The sequence below is a fragment of the Nyctereutes procyonoides genome, unplaced genomic scaffold, assembly GCF_905146905.1.
Source record: "Nyctereutes procyonoides isolate TBG_1078 unplaced genomic scaffold, NYPRO_anot_genome, whole genome shotgun sequence".
NCBI lineage: Eukaryota > Metazoa > Chordata > Mammalia > Carnivora > Canidae > Nyctereutes > Nyctereutes procyonoides.
The window spans coordinates 12,856,977-12,872,039 of NW_026575117.1; the positions used below are offsets into that span (position 1 = coordinate 12,856,977).

The 15,063-nt window shown below is 37.5% G+C and overlaps 1 protein-coding gene across 1 annotated transcript in view; it reads left to right on the plus strand.

Annotated features, from left to right (window-relative positions):
- The window catches only part of USH2A (usherin), a 686,930-nt gene that overhangs the window by 456,916 nt on the left and 214,951 nt on the right, over positions 1-15,063 (plus strand). Inside the window, exons 41-42 of the mRNA XM_055333895.1 lie at positions 9,101-9,435; positions 10,514-10,636. Of these exons, the coding sequence (XP_055189870.1) occupies positions 9,101-9,435; positions 10,514-10,636 (458 nt within the window). The remainder of the gene's footprint in view (positions 1-9,100; positions 9,436-10,513; positions 10,637-15,063) is intronic.

Here is a 15,063-nt window from a genome sequence, read left to right on the forward strand (position 1 = left end):
CATTTGCCTCACACACCTGAAATACTTTGAATGCCACAATGGGATGCTTAGCTTAACCACCACGTCAGATTTAAATAGATCAGAAAATGAGAAGAGATGGGAAAATGCAGAGGAATGGATTAGCATACTAACAAAAGTTCCAATTACCAATATTCTGATTTTTGTTAATGATCAGAGAATCAAAATGATGGGGAAAGAAGCAAAAATAGCGTATTACTGGGCTATCTAGGAAGTGTTCAATTATTCACTTCATTCTACTGGGAATGAACTCTAGAGGACAGGATAACTACCATTGTTTTGGCTTGCATACAAACTTCATTCAAGGGAAATTAGTGTAACCAAACAGGAGGGAGTTTTGTAGCTTAGAAGCCTCTTTTGTGTAAATACACACATGCTTCCATGGATTCAGTCTTGTACTACTGCCAAAAGCATTGGTACAGTAGCTTGCTCACCAGAGCACAAAACAAAGGATATTTGCATAACTGCAAAGTTCATCTGTTGAAATTATTACTTGGATCTATGGTGTGTGTTCTCTCTCCTCCACAAAAGCAAACACTAGGTGTTGCTAAATAGTGTAAATTGTTGGAGAAATTTAATTTGACCTACAAACTAAAAGCTATTTTTAAAAGCCTTTTTTAGTTTTAATAAGAGACTGGTCAAAGCAACACACCTTTTTGATAGAAATATCAAAACTGTATAGAATTCCAACAGAATTACGCAGTAAAAAGAAATTAATTTGAAGTACATGATATGCAATGCTTATTATACCAATTGAGCAATCTTAGGAATTGCTCTTCATTCAAAAGAAAAACCAAACCAAAGCAAGTAAGATCCCAAACAAACCTAGAGTGATTAATCATTCCAGAAATAACTTTTTATTTCAATCCTGAGGGAATCTTGCAAAACTTCAGTAGCAATACCAATCAATGTGATGGGACATAAGTACTGGCCCTTCTCAGAGGCAAAGCTACGTAAAGGACATTTTTCTGGATTCTTTATAACAAACATTTAATAACTGGTCAGATCTGAAAAAAAGAACAAATCTTTTCAGAAGAATAATGTCTCCATGCACAATTCTACTTGACTCAGCATATATAAATAAAGATCAGAGAGTATCCAAAACAAGCCGCCTGGTTTTCTCTTTTTCTTCTTCTTCCTTATTTTATTCATTTTTGTTTTTGATTCTGTAACCTCATCCAGGGATGAAACAATGTGCATGGCTTGTGAACGTGCTAGAGTGGAGTTTAGATTAGCTTGGCTAGGGAGCTCTATCTCACAGGCTCTCATCAACCAGGTTAGGAATCTAAAATCTCTAAGAAGGTACCTGAAATGTATGGTCATTGTACATTAACAAAAGTTTTCTTAAAAAAATTGTACCTTTAATTAATTCTCATTTTATTTATTACTAGAAAATCAAAAGTTATCAATGGAGAGACTCTTCAGGAATACTCAACCGAATCTAGCATAGGCTGATATGTATTTAAATATTAAAATGACCTATTATCAGCTCATATTATGCTTAGAAAGATCTTACGACTGCCAAAGTACATCCTCCAGTGATATGGCTTATCTGATACACAAAGGCCGGTGACTGCAGTAGAGTGATTTCTCTTTGTCAAATACAGGATTTAAAAGTTAAAATTGCATCTACAGAATATTTTAATGAGAAAAAAAAAACAGAAGTATTGTCATTAATGCATTGGTTAAGAAATTGATTCAACATTTACCACATAGAATCTTTCTGAGTATTAGGATCAAGGGAATTGTCATTAATATTAACAGCAACAACAATAATAATAACCAATTCTGCTAACATTTATTGAGTAGGAACACACCTGCATGAATGCCTCTTTAATCACTCAGGATACACCAGAGACTGAAATAGAATCTTTACTTTTATGGGGCTTACATTTTAGACAGAACGACATGAATGAATATATAATATGCCCAGAAGTGACAAGAACTTGGGAGAAAAAAACAAATCAGCTTAAGAGGAATAAACAATACTTTTTATTGATAGGATGATTGATAGGTTGATAGGATGAGGGAGAACAGGAATGGACCGGTATTTCCCCCTAGTTCTTGCTATATTGGGCCATATGTTCTGTTCACTGCGGCACCATGCTGCCTGTAAGAAGTCATGGTCTAACCAGGAATGGAAGAGAAACTCCATATTCTTAGGTCTAATATAAAACCAAGTAATATGGTAATAAGTAAAAAGGTGATATGACTTGGCATAGATTTGAGCTTTAAGAAAGGAAAATTGGAGTGCACAGCTGTATATCAAAGTTATATTATTTTTAAGATTTTATTTATTCATGAGAGACACGGGGAGAGAGAGAGAGAGAGAGGCAGAGACACAGGAAGAGGGAGAAGCAGGCTCCATGCAGGAAGCCTGATGTGGGACTCCATCCCCAGACCTGGGACCACACCCTGAGCCAAAGGCAGATGCTCAACCGCTGAGCCACCCAGGCATCTCCAAAGTTACATTCTTAATATTGTTTTTGATTATTTGATTATAAAGAAAAGAAATAATATATGATGTCAAAGAGGTTATCTGAAAAAGTGAAAATCATGCAGTTTTGTTTGGTATCTAATCACTTAAGAAAATTCATCCCATTTTCTAAAGTTGGTAAAAATGCTCTACCAAAACCTGAGAAAGATAGTTCAGTAAAACTATAGACTAATTTCATATATGAATATAGATCTAGAACTTCTCAATAAAATATTAACAAATTGAATATTAAGGGGTATATTAAAAGAATGACATGCCAGGACAAATTTGGTTTGACTCCAAAAATATAAGGATGGTTCAACATCAGGACATCTATCAACATATTTCCTAAGTCATCTGATCAAAGGAGAAAACTCGTATAATTCTTTTTTTATACATAGATGCAGGAAAGAAAGGTCTTGTAAGATTCAGCAGCCATTTCTCAAAAAAATTCAATATAAATTCAAATTAAGATAAAGTTGATTTCTAAGATTGCTGGTGATTAAGCAGCAATTTTAACTCAATTAATTTTAACTCAACACTTTTCACTTTGTAATAGCGAAAGATTTATATGATTGCACATAAGGATTTATAAGATCGCTACATGGAAGTCTTGAGTACAATTCAGGACTAATTGAAGATAAAACAAAAACAACTAAGCTGTGATGCTGGAGACAAATTTCTTTGATGGTAGAAGTAATATTTTATTTCATTGAGAAATAATGGTTTGCTTGAAAAATGATACTGGCCTGTGTCCTTGTGTAAGAGAAAAAAAAGATCTTTCTATTTTATATCATAATTAAATTCCAATAAACTAAAATTTTAATGTTTTTTTTATTTTTATTTTTTTAATTTTTTAAAATTTTTATTTATTTATGATAGTCAGAGAGAGAGAGAGAGAGAGAGAGAGAGAGAGGCAGAGACACAGGCAGAGGGAAAAGCAGGCTCCATGCACCGGGAGCCCGGTGTGGGACTCGATCCCGGGTCTCCAGGATCGCGCCCTGGGCCAAAGGCAGGCGCCAAACCGCTGTGCCACCCAGGGATCACTAAAATTTTAATGTTAAAAAAATAACTAAGAGAAGGAAGAATTTTATATAATTAAAAGACACAGGGGCTCTTTCTAAAGAAAAAACAAACACAGAAACTCATAAGCGTTAAAAGAAAAAAGAGATAGGGGCCCCTGGGTGGCTCACTCAGTTAAGCATCTGCTTGGGCTCAGGTCATCCTCCTGGTTCCTGGGAGGGAGTCTTGCACTGGGCTTCCTGTTCAGCTGGGAGTCTGCTTCTCCCCCTTCTTCCAGCTTGTGCTTTCTCTAATTCTCTCTCTCAAAAAAAAAATGAATAATATCTTTAAAATTAATTTTAAAAAATATAGTTATATTTAGCTAGAAAATAATTTGATTGTTTCTTGCAGGCTAAGACTCCCTCAAAAAAAAAAAAGAAAAATAAAAGGCTAAACTCCAAGAGATAAATTGGGAAAATAAATCTGTAACACACATCATAGAGAAATAGATTATGTCCCCATAATATAGAAAGAACTTCTAATAATTTAAGATACAAAGATATCTCGATAGAAAATAATGCATAAGATATGGACAATTTAAAGAGGAGGATGTACAAAGGTTCAATATTACTTGGAAGTATTTGTACCTCACCAAAAATGCCAAAAGAACACAAACTAGTTAGAGAAATAATTAAGAAATAATTAGAGAAATAACTAAGTAATAAATAAGCAAAGACTAAAAGGAATGATAATTTTAATAGTTTGTAAGGATCCAGATCACAGATACTTTTTTTTTAACGGATACTTTTTTTTTTCATTGTCTGTAATAAAAGGAATTACCTCAACCTTTAAAAAGTAATCCTTCAATAATCATTGAAATAAAACATAATGGACCTTCTGGCATAGCAATTCTTGCTAATCTATCCAATAAAAAATAAATACAATGATATGTATGCATATATTTTCAAATATTGTTTTTAGCAGTAAAGAAATGCCAATAGGATAAAAACTGAATTTTTTTCAATTATGAAAGGAATATTATGTAACAGAAAAAAGAATCTGTCATTTATTGTTAAGTCTAAAAATTAAGTTGTAGATTAATAGGTGTAGAATAGACATTTTTTGGTAAAAAAAAAAAGAGAGAGAGAAGCTTATGTGTGGGTATATTTGCTTTGCTCATATGAACATACCAGATGTTATATATGTGTGGGTATATTTGCTTTGCTCATATGAACATACCAGAAAGTACAGGAGAATATATCCCAAGATATCACTTACTCATTTTAAGAGGGTAGCTGGCAGTGAGGGGATGGAAAGAGAGGTGAAGCCATACTGAACTAACTAATGAAATATATATATAGATTCATATATAATGAAATATATATATATTTTTCATATATATATATGCTCTTTCTCTAATTTCAAGATGCAATTCTATAATATATGAAATGAAAAACTAATGCTAACAATTTGAAAAGTAAGGGATGACATTTGAAAGAGAAGATTTAATTTTATTCCAACAAATATTTATTGTATACCTTATTCTGTATGAGAAACTTTGCCAGGGAGTCAGTTGTTAAGAGGAATTGCTGCATGGAGTCACATATTCCACACCGTAGGTCCTTGTATATTTATATGTTTTATGGATTAAGCAGTCTTAGAGTTCTGTGATCACATGTAGACATGAAGGCAGGGACGGTCTCTTCACATAAGACATGAAGGAAATTGGGCTTCAGAGGTGTTAAGTATTTTTGCTTAAAGTCTCACAGCTTCGGTTGACTAGTCTGGATCACCAATCAGGGAATTCTGCACCCATTCTCAACCCATTCTGTCATCTTCATAAATACTCATTCATAAAGTCCTTAAATGTAGTTTGATGGAATTGGAAGAAAGTTACAACGTGTATGTGTGCTATTTTTTCAGGCCTGAAGCCAATCAACTGACATGCATTCATAGATTTTTGCTTGAAATAGGGATCTTTGGAGGTGCCTGGATTCTTTAAGACAAGCCAGTCTTCAGGGATCTGAAAGAGATGGTTCAAGTCAGTGTCGCCTTACACCCAACTGGCTACCCACTCATTCTTTTTTTCCCGAAAAATAATAACTAAAAAAGAAAAATGGAAAACTAAACAATTAAGAATCCCTCAACTAAAATACTAATTACGGTAGGCAAGGCATCTCTGAAAGAAGCATTTTATTTCTAGCCAGTAACTATAATTCCATGTAAAAGAGTTCAGTGTAAAATTGCTGTTTTAGAGAACACATTTCTTCCTTATTCAGGTTGGGAACAGACTCTCTGGTCTGAGTTCTCTGGGATGCAACCATATTTCATCATCCTTCCTGTGGACCATGTATATATATGAAAAAACCATAGGAAGTTAAACTGAAAGTTTTAATCTTGTACATTTTGGCCACACTATGTAAATATAGTCTTAAGCCTAGGAAAGAATAGAATACAATATTTAGCTACCTGGTTCCTAAAAAATCTTAGACACCTATTATTAAAAATGGCTCTAGGATGTTTTTAGGAAGGTAATGAAATTAGATACCACTTCTGTTAGCTTATTGACTGTAATGACAGTGGCCTTCTCTATGTAAAAATCCTTCTAAAAATTTCTGTAGAAGTAGATTCATGTCTTCCAACTCAGTACTGTTAAAAAGACATTTTTTTTCTAATTCTAACTTTTTATTTTTTTAAGATTTTATTTATTCATAAAGACACAGAGAGAGAGAGAGATGCAGAGACACAGGCAGAGGGAGAAGTAGGTTCCATGAAGGGAGCCTGATGCAGGACTCGATCCAGGGTCTCCAGGATCACGCCCAGGACTGAAGGCAGCGCTAAACCTTTGAGCCACCCGGGCTGCCCAAATTCTAACTTTTTAAATGAGAAAATAGCTAATTTGTCAATGTAAACATTTAAGATAGAGAAAATTAGGATTTTTTTTTCCCCCAAAGATCTTCAAATGACTGTCTCTAGTATCATTATACCAAATCTCTTAATCTCTTCTGGATATTTTATTCAAGTTTTATCATTTTTTTTTAAAGATTTTATTGGGACATCTGGTTGGCTTGGTGGTGGAGCATCTGCCTTTGGCTCAGGTCATGATCCCAGGGTCCTGGGATCGAGTCCCTCATGGAGCTCCCTGCGGGGAGCCTACTTCTCCCTCTGCCTATGTCTCTGCATCTCTCTCTCTCTCTCTCTGTCTCTCATGAATAAATAAATAAAACCTTAAAAATAAATAAATAAAATCTTAAAAATTTGAGAGAGAGATAGAATGGGAGCGAGCATGAGTCGGGAGAAGGGCAGAGGGCGAGGGAAAAGCAGGCTCCCCTGTGAGCAGAGAGCCCCACACAGGGCTTGATCCCAGGATGAGCCCCTCAAGTTTTGTGTTATGAATACTTTTTCTCAGCCTCAATACCAACTTCCAAATCAATTTACTAGTAGCTCAACTAAACAGACTGTCTCCTAAATTTTAATTCTTTCAAGTGCTGCCAAATCTCAACCTGAACTCAGAATGTTCTGACTTGAGAGGCAAAGAAGTGGTATTCCACACATCAGTCGGGTTGAATTTAGCTGTCATAACCCTTCCATTTTTCATTTAGGTGACAAGTATCAGGAAGCCCCCTGAGTTTGACCTTGACTCGTTTTTTTGTTTTTTTTTTTTTTAGTCCACAGAGCATTGCACCTCCAAAACAAATAGAATCTGGTGTCTGTTCTACAACCTTTGCTCTTTAGGTTTCTTTGATTTTCTTTCCATCCAGACAGATCCACTATGCTCATAAGGAACACATTTAAAAATTCTTTTCACCCCAGCACAGTGTGGACCTCTCCAAGAAGTTTTTTAAATTAATTATTTCAAGCCATGTAGTAAAATCTGAATAGTATATTGGGCCATTGTTAATTATAAATTAGGGCAGCAGTTATCAAGCAACAAGACAACTGGCATGTGGTGGGAGTCCATTTTGTTACCATTTATTAGTAAGAATGCTCTCTGAAAATCTCCAGTGATATTCCTTCTGGAGGAAATTATTTTCTCTTTGATTTAAGATAGAAAATGCTGGGATGCTTGGGTGGCTTAGTAGTTGAGCATCTGCCTTTGGCTCAGGTCATGATCCCAGGGTCCTGGGATTGAGGCCTGTATCAGGCTCCCCACAGGGAGCCTGCTTCTCCCTCTGTCTATGTCTCTGCCTCTCTCATGAATAAATAAAATCTAAAAAAAAAAAAATGTTGGTTACTCCTGCTCTATTCTAATTTTTCTGTTACTTTTTTCTTTGATTTTTGTATAGAGTTGCAAATCTTAATATCAACATACATTACCCTTTTCATAATAAGTGTATGTTAAAGAAAAAATGTAATTTAATCAGCTGCGACTACAGTTACTTACTGAACTCCATCTCTGTGTTCATGGCATTAAATGGCTATACAATTTAGGCCCTGCCATCAAGAAACTTACAGTTTTGTTTTTTTTTTTTTTTGTTAGGTGTATGGATTAGGGGCTAGTGATTGGTGTTTTGTTTTCAGTTAGTGATAAATCTAGTGTTAGGCTAGGTGAAAATTAGGATTAAGGTTAGGGTTAGGATTAGTGTCTGTACACAGGTAGAGATTGGATCTGGGCATGTGTCTGGCACTGGAACTCCTAGTATCTTCAGTGGGTTAGAGTGTTTTCGTTAGGGTTTGTCCTTGGCATCCATCCATTCAGAGGCCTCCCCAGAGAAGGGGAGATGAAATATATACCCTAAATGTAAGGATCATTGCAAGACAATGATAAGAGAGGAACCAGAATAGTATGTAAAAAGTGATTTTTTTTTAATGGCTCATGTACATTTTTCTAGGGTTCTTTTACCTCCAAATCGTGAGTGTGTTACCACTACAGTCTTAGAAAATTTAGCCAAAAAAAAAAAAAAAAAGGAATATGAAAATTGTAGTATTCCATTACAAATGTTTCTTTTTTTCTGGTGCTCAGGTCCATGTGTTCGTTAAATAGGATCATCCTTTGCTTGCCTTTTTAAGGGCATATCTCTTATCTCTGAGAATATACGCTGCTATTGCTTTACTTTCTACAGTATGCACATGTGAGATTCAGGAATTCAACTGTGCATCCTCAGAAAATGCAAAGAATGATCCCCCACCCTCACCATCCAAAAAAAAAAAAAAAGGCATAGTGACATATTTAGAGTACATACAACGCAAAGCAGGGAGTTCTGATGTTTCATTTAATTGAGTTATAAACAAGAAAACTGTCAAATCCTGCCACTGGCCCATTGATGCCTGCGGATGTGTGAATTTCCTCCATGTGTGTGCTCTGTGTCCTTCAGAACACCCACAGTGGAGATGAAGCACCAAGGTGTGTATTAGTCTGACAGTCCTAGAAAGTATCAGGACGAAAAGCCAAACCCAGGAAACGGCATTTCATTTAGTTCCTGGTGTACTGCTAATTGATCCCAAACCCTTCATTACTGTCTAGTGCAAAAGGCTAAGTCGAAAAGAGGCATTTAGAAAACGTCTTAAGTGAAAACAAGGCCTGGGCAAATTCTAGGTCTTGTGAACTTGACTTGCTCTGTTCCTGTGTTGTCACACTGATTCTAAATTTGTCTTTTATTTCAGGTCACTTGGAAACCCCCCCTCATCCAGAATGGGGACATGCTTAGCTATGAGATCCGCATGCCGGATCCTCACATCACCATAACCGATGTTACTTCCTCAGGGTTAAGTCGAGTAATTACTCATCTGATTCCCTTCACTAATTACTCTGTCACCATTGTGGCTTGCTCAGGAGGTAACGGGTACCTAGGAGGATGCACAGAGAGCTTACCTACCCAGGTCACCACCCACCCCACCCTACCTCAGGGCATTAACCCGTTGTTGGTGATTCCTCTAAGTGAATCATATGTTGGGATTTCGTGGCAGCCACCATCCAGACCAAATGGACCCGATTTGAGGTAAGAAAGTGACTGTGCTTTTGGATTCTCCTATGGCCTTATATCCAGGGAGAGAGGGAGGGAGGGAGGGAGGGAGGGAGGAAGGAAGGAAGGAAGGAAGGAAGGAAGGAAGGAAGGAAGGAAGGAAGGAAAGAGGGAAGGAAGGAGGGAAAGAAGGGAAGGAGGGAAGGAGGGAAGGAAGGAAGGAAGGAAGGAAAGAAGGGAAGGAAGGAAGAAGGGAAGGAGGGAAGGAAGGAGGCTTTTACTCATGTGTGAATGTAAAACTAGCTCCTAATTGGATATCCTCCACTCATAACTTGAATACAATTTCATATTGTGTATCTTGACTTATATGGAGCCATAAAAGTCCATCAAGATAGAAATGTAATGTTGTGAAGCCCTAAAACCCCTTGAAACAACAATCACTGTTCTCTAACAATTCTTGATGTAATCCTTCTCTTGATTTTCAGAATATATTTTTACTGCATGTTAGGCAAACTTGATGCATGTTCTAAATGATATACTTACACAGAAATGCCTCAAAATTTTAAAGCTAACGCAATAATTCTCTGGCAGGGTATTATTATCTGGAAACTTGTAAAGAATGTGGTCAGGGACATAGATAAGATGAAAGAAACGTGTGTGATTCTGAAATAGCTTTTTAACAACCTCACCTTGACACCTAGCCAGGAGTAGCAGGTTGATAATATTATCATTATTTATAAAGCATCGATGGGTTGACGTCTTAGGAAATCATTAACTTTATAAGCATTTTGTATTTCCACTTTGTGTGAAACTGGCGATAAAGTTTTTGCAAATCTGAAACAGAAGAAATCTAAAATGTTATCATTCTTACTGATAATAGTAAAATGTGAAGGTAGCTGGTTGTTTTAAAATAATTGAATACCTGAAACTTGCAGCGAAAGACCATGATTATCTGGGGGAAAAAAAAAAACAAAAAACCTTCCCGATTGTAAATTAAGATGCTTTCTTTACGTTTAGGTGCACACACCAGACACTCACACCATGAAACAACCTGAATTTTGGTAATAACATAAGTTGAGATAATCCCGATGTTTCTGCTTGTCTTTTGCTTTAGATATGAGCTTCTGAGACGTAAAATCCAGCAACCACTTGCATCAAATCCCCCAGAAGATTTAAATCTGTGGCACAATATTTATTCAGGAACTCAGTGGTTTTATGAAGATAAGGGTCTTAGCAGGTGAGATTACAAAAACTATAAAAACAAATGCTGGCATTTAGTCTTGGGCACGTTGAATAGTTCAAAGTATCTCCATGTCTTCATTGTGTGTGCGTGTTATCAGTTGTGCAATAAAACATGTTCGGTGATTATCTGTGGCATTAATCATCGAACTGCAACAGTCAGCATGTTTCATGTTTTCCATCTTCACTGTATGCTTAAAATAAGCCTTTTGAAGTTGAACTTGTACATGTGTGAGCCTTAACCTATTGCCTTTGTCACAGCTCTAGCAAGACATGAACACTTAACAGAGGAATTTGGTAAAACTGAACACCTACAAAGAGGGGGTGGGGTGGGGAATGACTGGACACTTAGCAAGATACTTCTTACTTCTGGAGCATCATTGTTATAAGTCATTGATTCAGTCTAGAAAAACGATTTAGTTAGCACCCCCGGGACTTGAAAGAATTCAAACTAGGGCTCCAAGAAACCAGGAAAGAGGTCAAGGGGCAATGTCAGCCCAGAGCCCTGCGTGGGAGGCTCCGAGGACCTGGGTGGGTTTCATGCTGCACTGGAGAAGCAGGTTTGGGACCTAAATTCTCCAGGCTTCACTTTGCTGGCTATAAAATGAAGAGATTGGATGAGGTTAAATGATTTCTCAGCCTTGATGAGCCCAAGCACTACAATCTAATTGTGAAAGAAACAAAAAAAAAAAAAAACAAAACAAACAAAAAAAATGCACACAAACCCACAAATATTGTTTTATGAATGCTTTTTTTCAGTAATGTTTTTCTTTTTATTTTTTTAAGATTTTATTTATCTATTCATGAGAGACACCGGCAGGGGGTGGGAGGAGAGAGAGAGAGAGAGAGAGAGAGAGAGAGAGAGAGAGAGAGGCAGAGACACAGGCAGAGGGAGAAGCAGGCTCCATGCAGGGAGCCCGACGTGGGACTCGATCTCGGGTCTCCAGGATCACGCCCTGGGCTGAAGGCGGCACTAAAACCGCTGAGCCACCCAGGGATCCCCACAGACATGTTTTCAACAACATTTCTAGCAGCTTGATTATTTTCCTGGACCCACCACTGACTGGCTCTACCCTGAAGGCTGTTCACATCTCTGGCCTTGCCTCCCACCTCTTCCTCACCTAGGCTTGTCCCTGCCTCATTAACCTCACTTCCATGCCCGTGGTGTGCAACACTTCCTCACTCGGCTTCTCCTCGTTGCTTCCCTCTCCCTTTGTCTGGCTGGATTATCCATCACAGACTTGGCCTGGAAGTTTCCTGGTGGGCTTCCCTGCCCCCTCTTCCTGGTCTGACTCAGCTGCCCCTACAGTGTATTCTTACAGCATCCTCACCTGTCACTAGTGTCACTGTAATGTATTGGCCTGGCGACTTGTCTGGTCACCCCAGCGTATCATCAGATCTACCAGGAGGCAGGGCTTGGTCTTCATGACTTCTGAACCCTCAGTCCCCAGCATCCTGCCTGGCACATAGTGGGCACTCCAATAATTGTTAAATGGAAGAAAATGTTGACTTATCAAAGGGTGGGCTGTTTCATTTCTCTGTGCCTTAGGAATGTTAATTGTATTGTTAATATCTTTGGGGAATGGATAAAACTGAGGAATATCCTCGTCCACTTTAAAGGATTGTGATGGGAAGACCTATTAGGTATTTTAAAGGTTCTTGGGGGAGGCAGCACCCAAATCTGGTGAAGTGATAGACTGAACCACAAGAAGTTGCCATTTCTGTAAGTCAACCTAAATCATCATGGTTACTAGACTATTCTCCACTGTTTTTAATTCACTATTTACTTCAACCAACACCATTCTATAATTATCACTTCAGTTGAAGAAATTCATTTATTCAGAAATTTCTTCTTGCTTACAATCTGCCGAAAGGCACTGGGATAAAATACAAAAGTGAATTCAGCATAACCCTTGCTCTCAAAGACCTTACAGTCTAGTGGAGGAAAATATATCAGACCCACTGCTATGTGCATAGTATTTGCTTTTTCCTTTTTTTTTCTTTTTTAAGATTTCATTTATTTATTTGAGAGAGAGAAAGAGCACAAACAGGGGAGATAGGAGAGGGGGGGGAGAAGCAGACTCCCCACTGAGCAGGGGGCCCAAGGTGGAGCTCCATCTCAGGATCCCGGGATCATGGCCTGAGCTGAAGGCAGGTGCTTAACTGACTGAGCCACCGAGGCACACCCATACTAAATGCTTTTATCGCAGTTCACTCCATAGTCACCTCCAACACTGCCTAGGGAAGTCATATAGAAAAGTAGCTCTCTATGATCTGTGAACTTTAAGCACCTTATATATACCATTTTCCCAAGTAAACAGACCTTGACTACTTAATATTACCGAGTCAGATGTTTAGCCATGAGATGTTTGTCTGAAAAAGAGGATAAATCTCAGAAAGTTAGTATTTCTTTATAGAAGAAATGAAAACTTGTAAAAGAGTTAGGGCCCAAGCCAAACGTTTATTATTGAATTTTTGGTGATGTCTCTAAGAATTTTTAATGAGAAGTCCAAATCAAAGATTTAAGAGGAGATATAGTTAAATCCCCCAATATCAAATTGAAAGGTAAGGTAACATAAACATATGGATGACAGCTGCTTCTAGAAGGAAAGTGTACATCTAACAAAATGTGCTGAGCGGTATTTTGACTAGCCTCATAATGCTAAATGTCAAGAGATTTTTTTTTCCCCTGCTAGGACTAGCAAAAAAACAAAAAACAAAAAACAAAAAACAAAAAACAAAAAAAACAACTTTTTTTTTTTATTCAAATAACTGCTATGACCCTTGTAAACAGCTTGTGGTAAAAAACAAGATGCATTTCTTTTTAACATTAAAGAGAAATGGTGTGAGTCTTCATATTACAAGAATGTTTTTTCTAGCCCTCTACTCTTTGTATGTAAGTCCATAAAAAGGCCTGTAGAGGGTTCTCTCTCAACTCTGAGAGAAAACTGGAAATTAGTCCACTGGTGGGCACTATGTGGTGTGACCGATTTTCTGTTAAGAAGTCCTGCCCTTACCCACCTTGACTGCTAGCAGCCAGGGCTCCCCACCCCTGCTGGTAAGCTAGCAGTCAGATTGCAGAGGGGAGGACCCCAGCTCTCGGCTCACTTTGGTTACACACTTGTCTTGCAGCCCCTTAATGACCCTACCCTTTGGCTTTTGTCATGTGGACTTATTTGTTTGGTTGCTATTTCTTGGGGTGGGGAGGAATAATTGAATTCTAATTTCTCTAATGCCTTTCAGAGGAAACTGCAATTTCCTATTCTCCTCAGACTCCACCATTCCTTATTTCCTCCTTTCTTACATACACATAAATAAATGTAACACTGAAATGTCTCTCCCCATCTTGACCTGGTTTCACCATAGCAACAACTAGAATGAATTTTTTTTTGTTGTTGTTTTTAAAGATTTTATTTATTTAGAGAGCGCAGAGGGAGAGGGAGAGGGAGAAGCAGACTCCCCACTGAGCAGGGAGCCTGATGCAAGGCTCAATCCCAGGACCCGAGATCATGACCTGAGCCAAAGACAGATGCTTAACCGACTGAGCCACCCAGGCTCCCATTTAAAATGGCACTTCTCTTGATATAAAAAGTAAAATTAACTTAAGATTCACTGGGCATCCCTTTATGAATCTATCTTAAGTGTAAATATAAAGTCAATTTCCTTGGTCAAGTGATCTATTTTGGTTAGCTATATGTTTATGATATATAGAAAACACACCAAAATAATCTAAATTGTTATTATATTCTGAAATTCAAATCATTCTAGTAGTTGTTTTTCCCCTTTGTATCTCCCATATACAGAATAGACTATTGAGCTAATTATCCAGATAATTTAGTTCAAACAAAAATAGTTTTGTTCTTATGATTATCTTAGGTAAGGGGTGAGTTGTCTGAGTTACACAGCTAAGTTGCCTCATTATTGAATTTTTACTCTGTGTAGACATGAACTCAGCATAACTGTAGGTTTATACGACTTGTCAGTTTCTAACTTTTCTTCCGTAATAATCCTGTGCAAAATAGCCAAGTTATGGTTGTTGGGGGAACCATAACTTTGGGTTTCCTGACATTTTCATCACTTGGCAAACCTGGTGAACATGCTGTTATCATCTGATGCTGAGGTGAGCCAGGCAAGGTTTAATGGGGGGGCAGCGACCTCCTCATTTGTAAGCATCAGCCCACCCTCATGATTTCCGGTGCCTTGTTTTCTGAGTGATCAGATAAAACTGCCAAGAATGACAGTGATGACATGCTCTCCTTTTTGGTCTGGATTTGATGCACGAAGAACAAGCTACAAGAAATAATAGGTCATTTTTTTCTATTTTATGGAAAATATTGACCTGTAGATAATAGTAACTTAGCTGCAGTTAAGTTTATAAAGGGAGATATGTTCTAACTCCTGTTCCTTCCTATTATTTGTAAATTT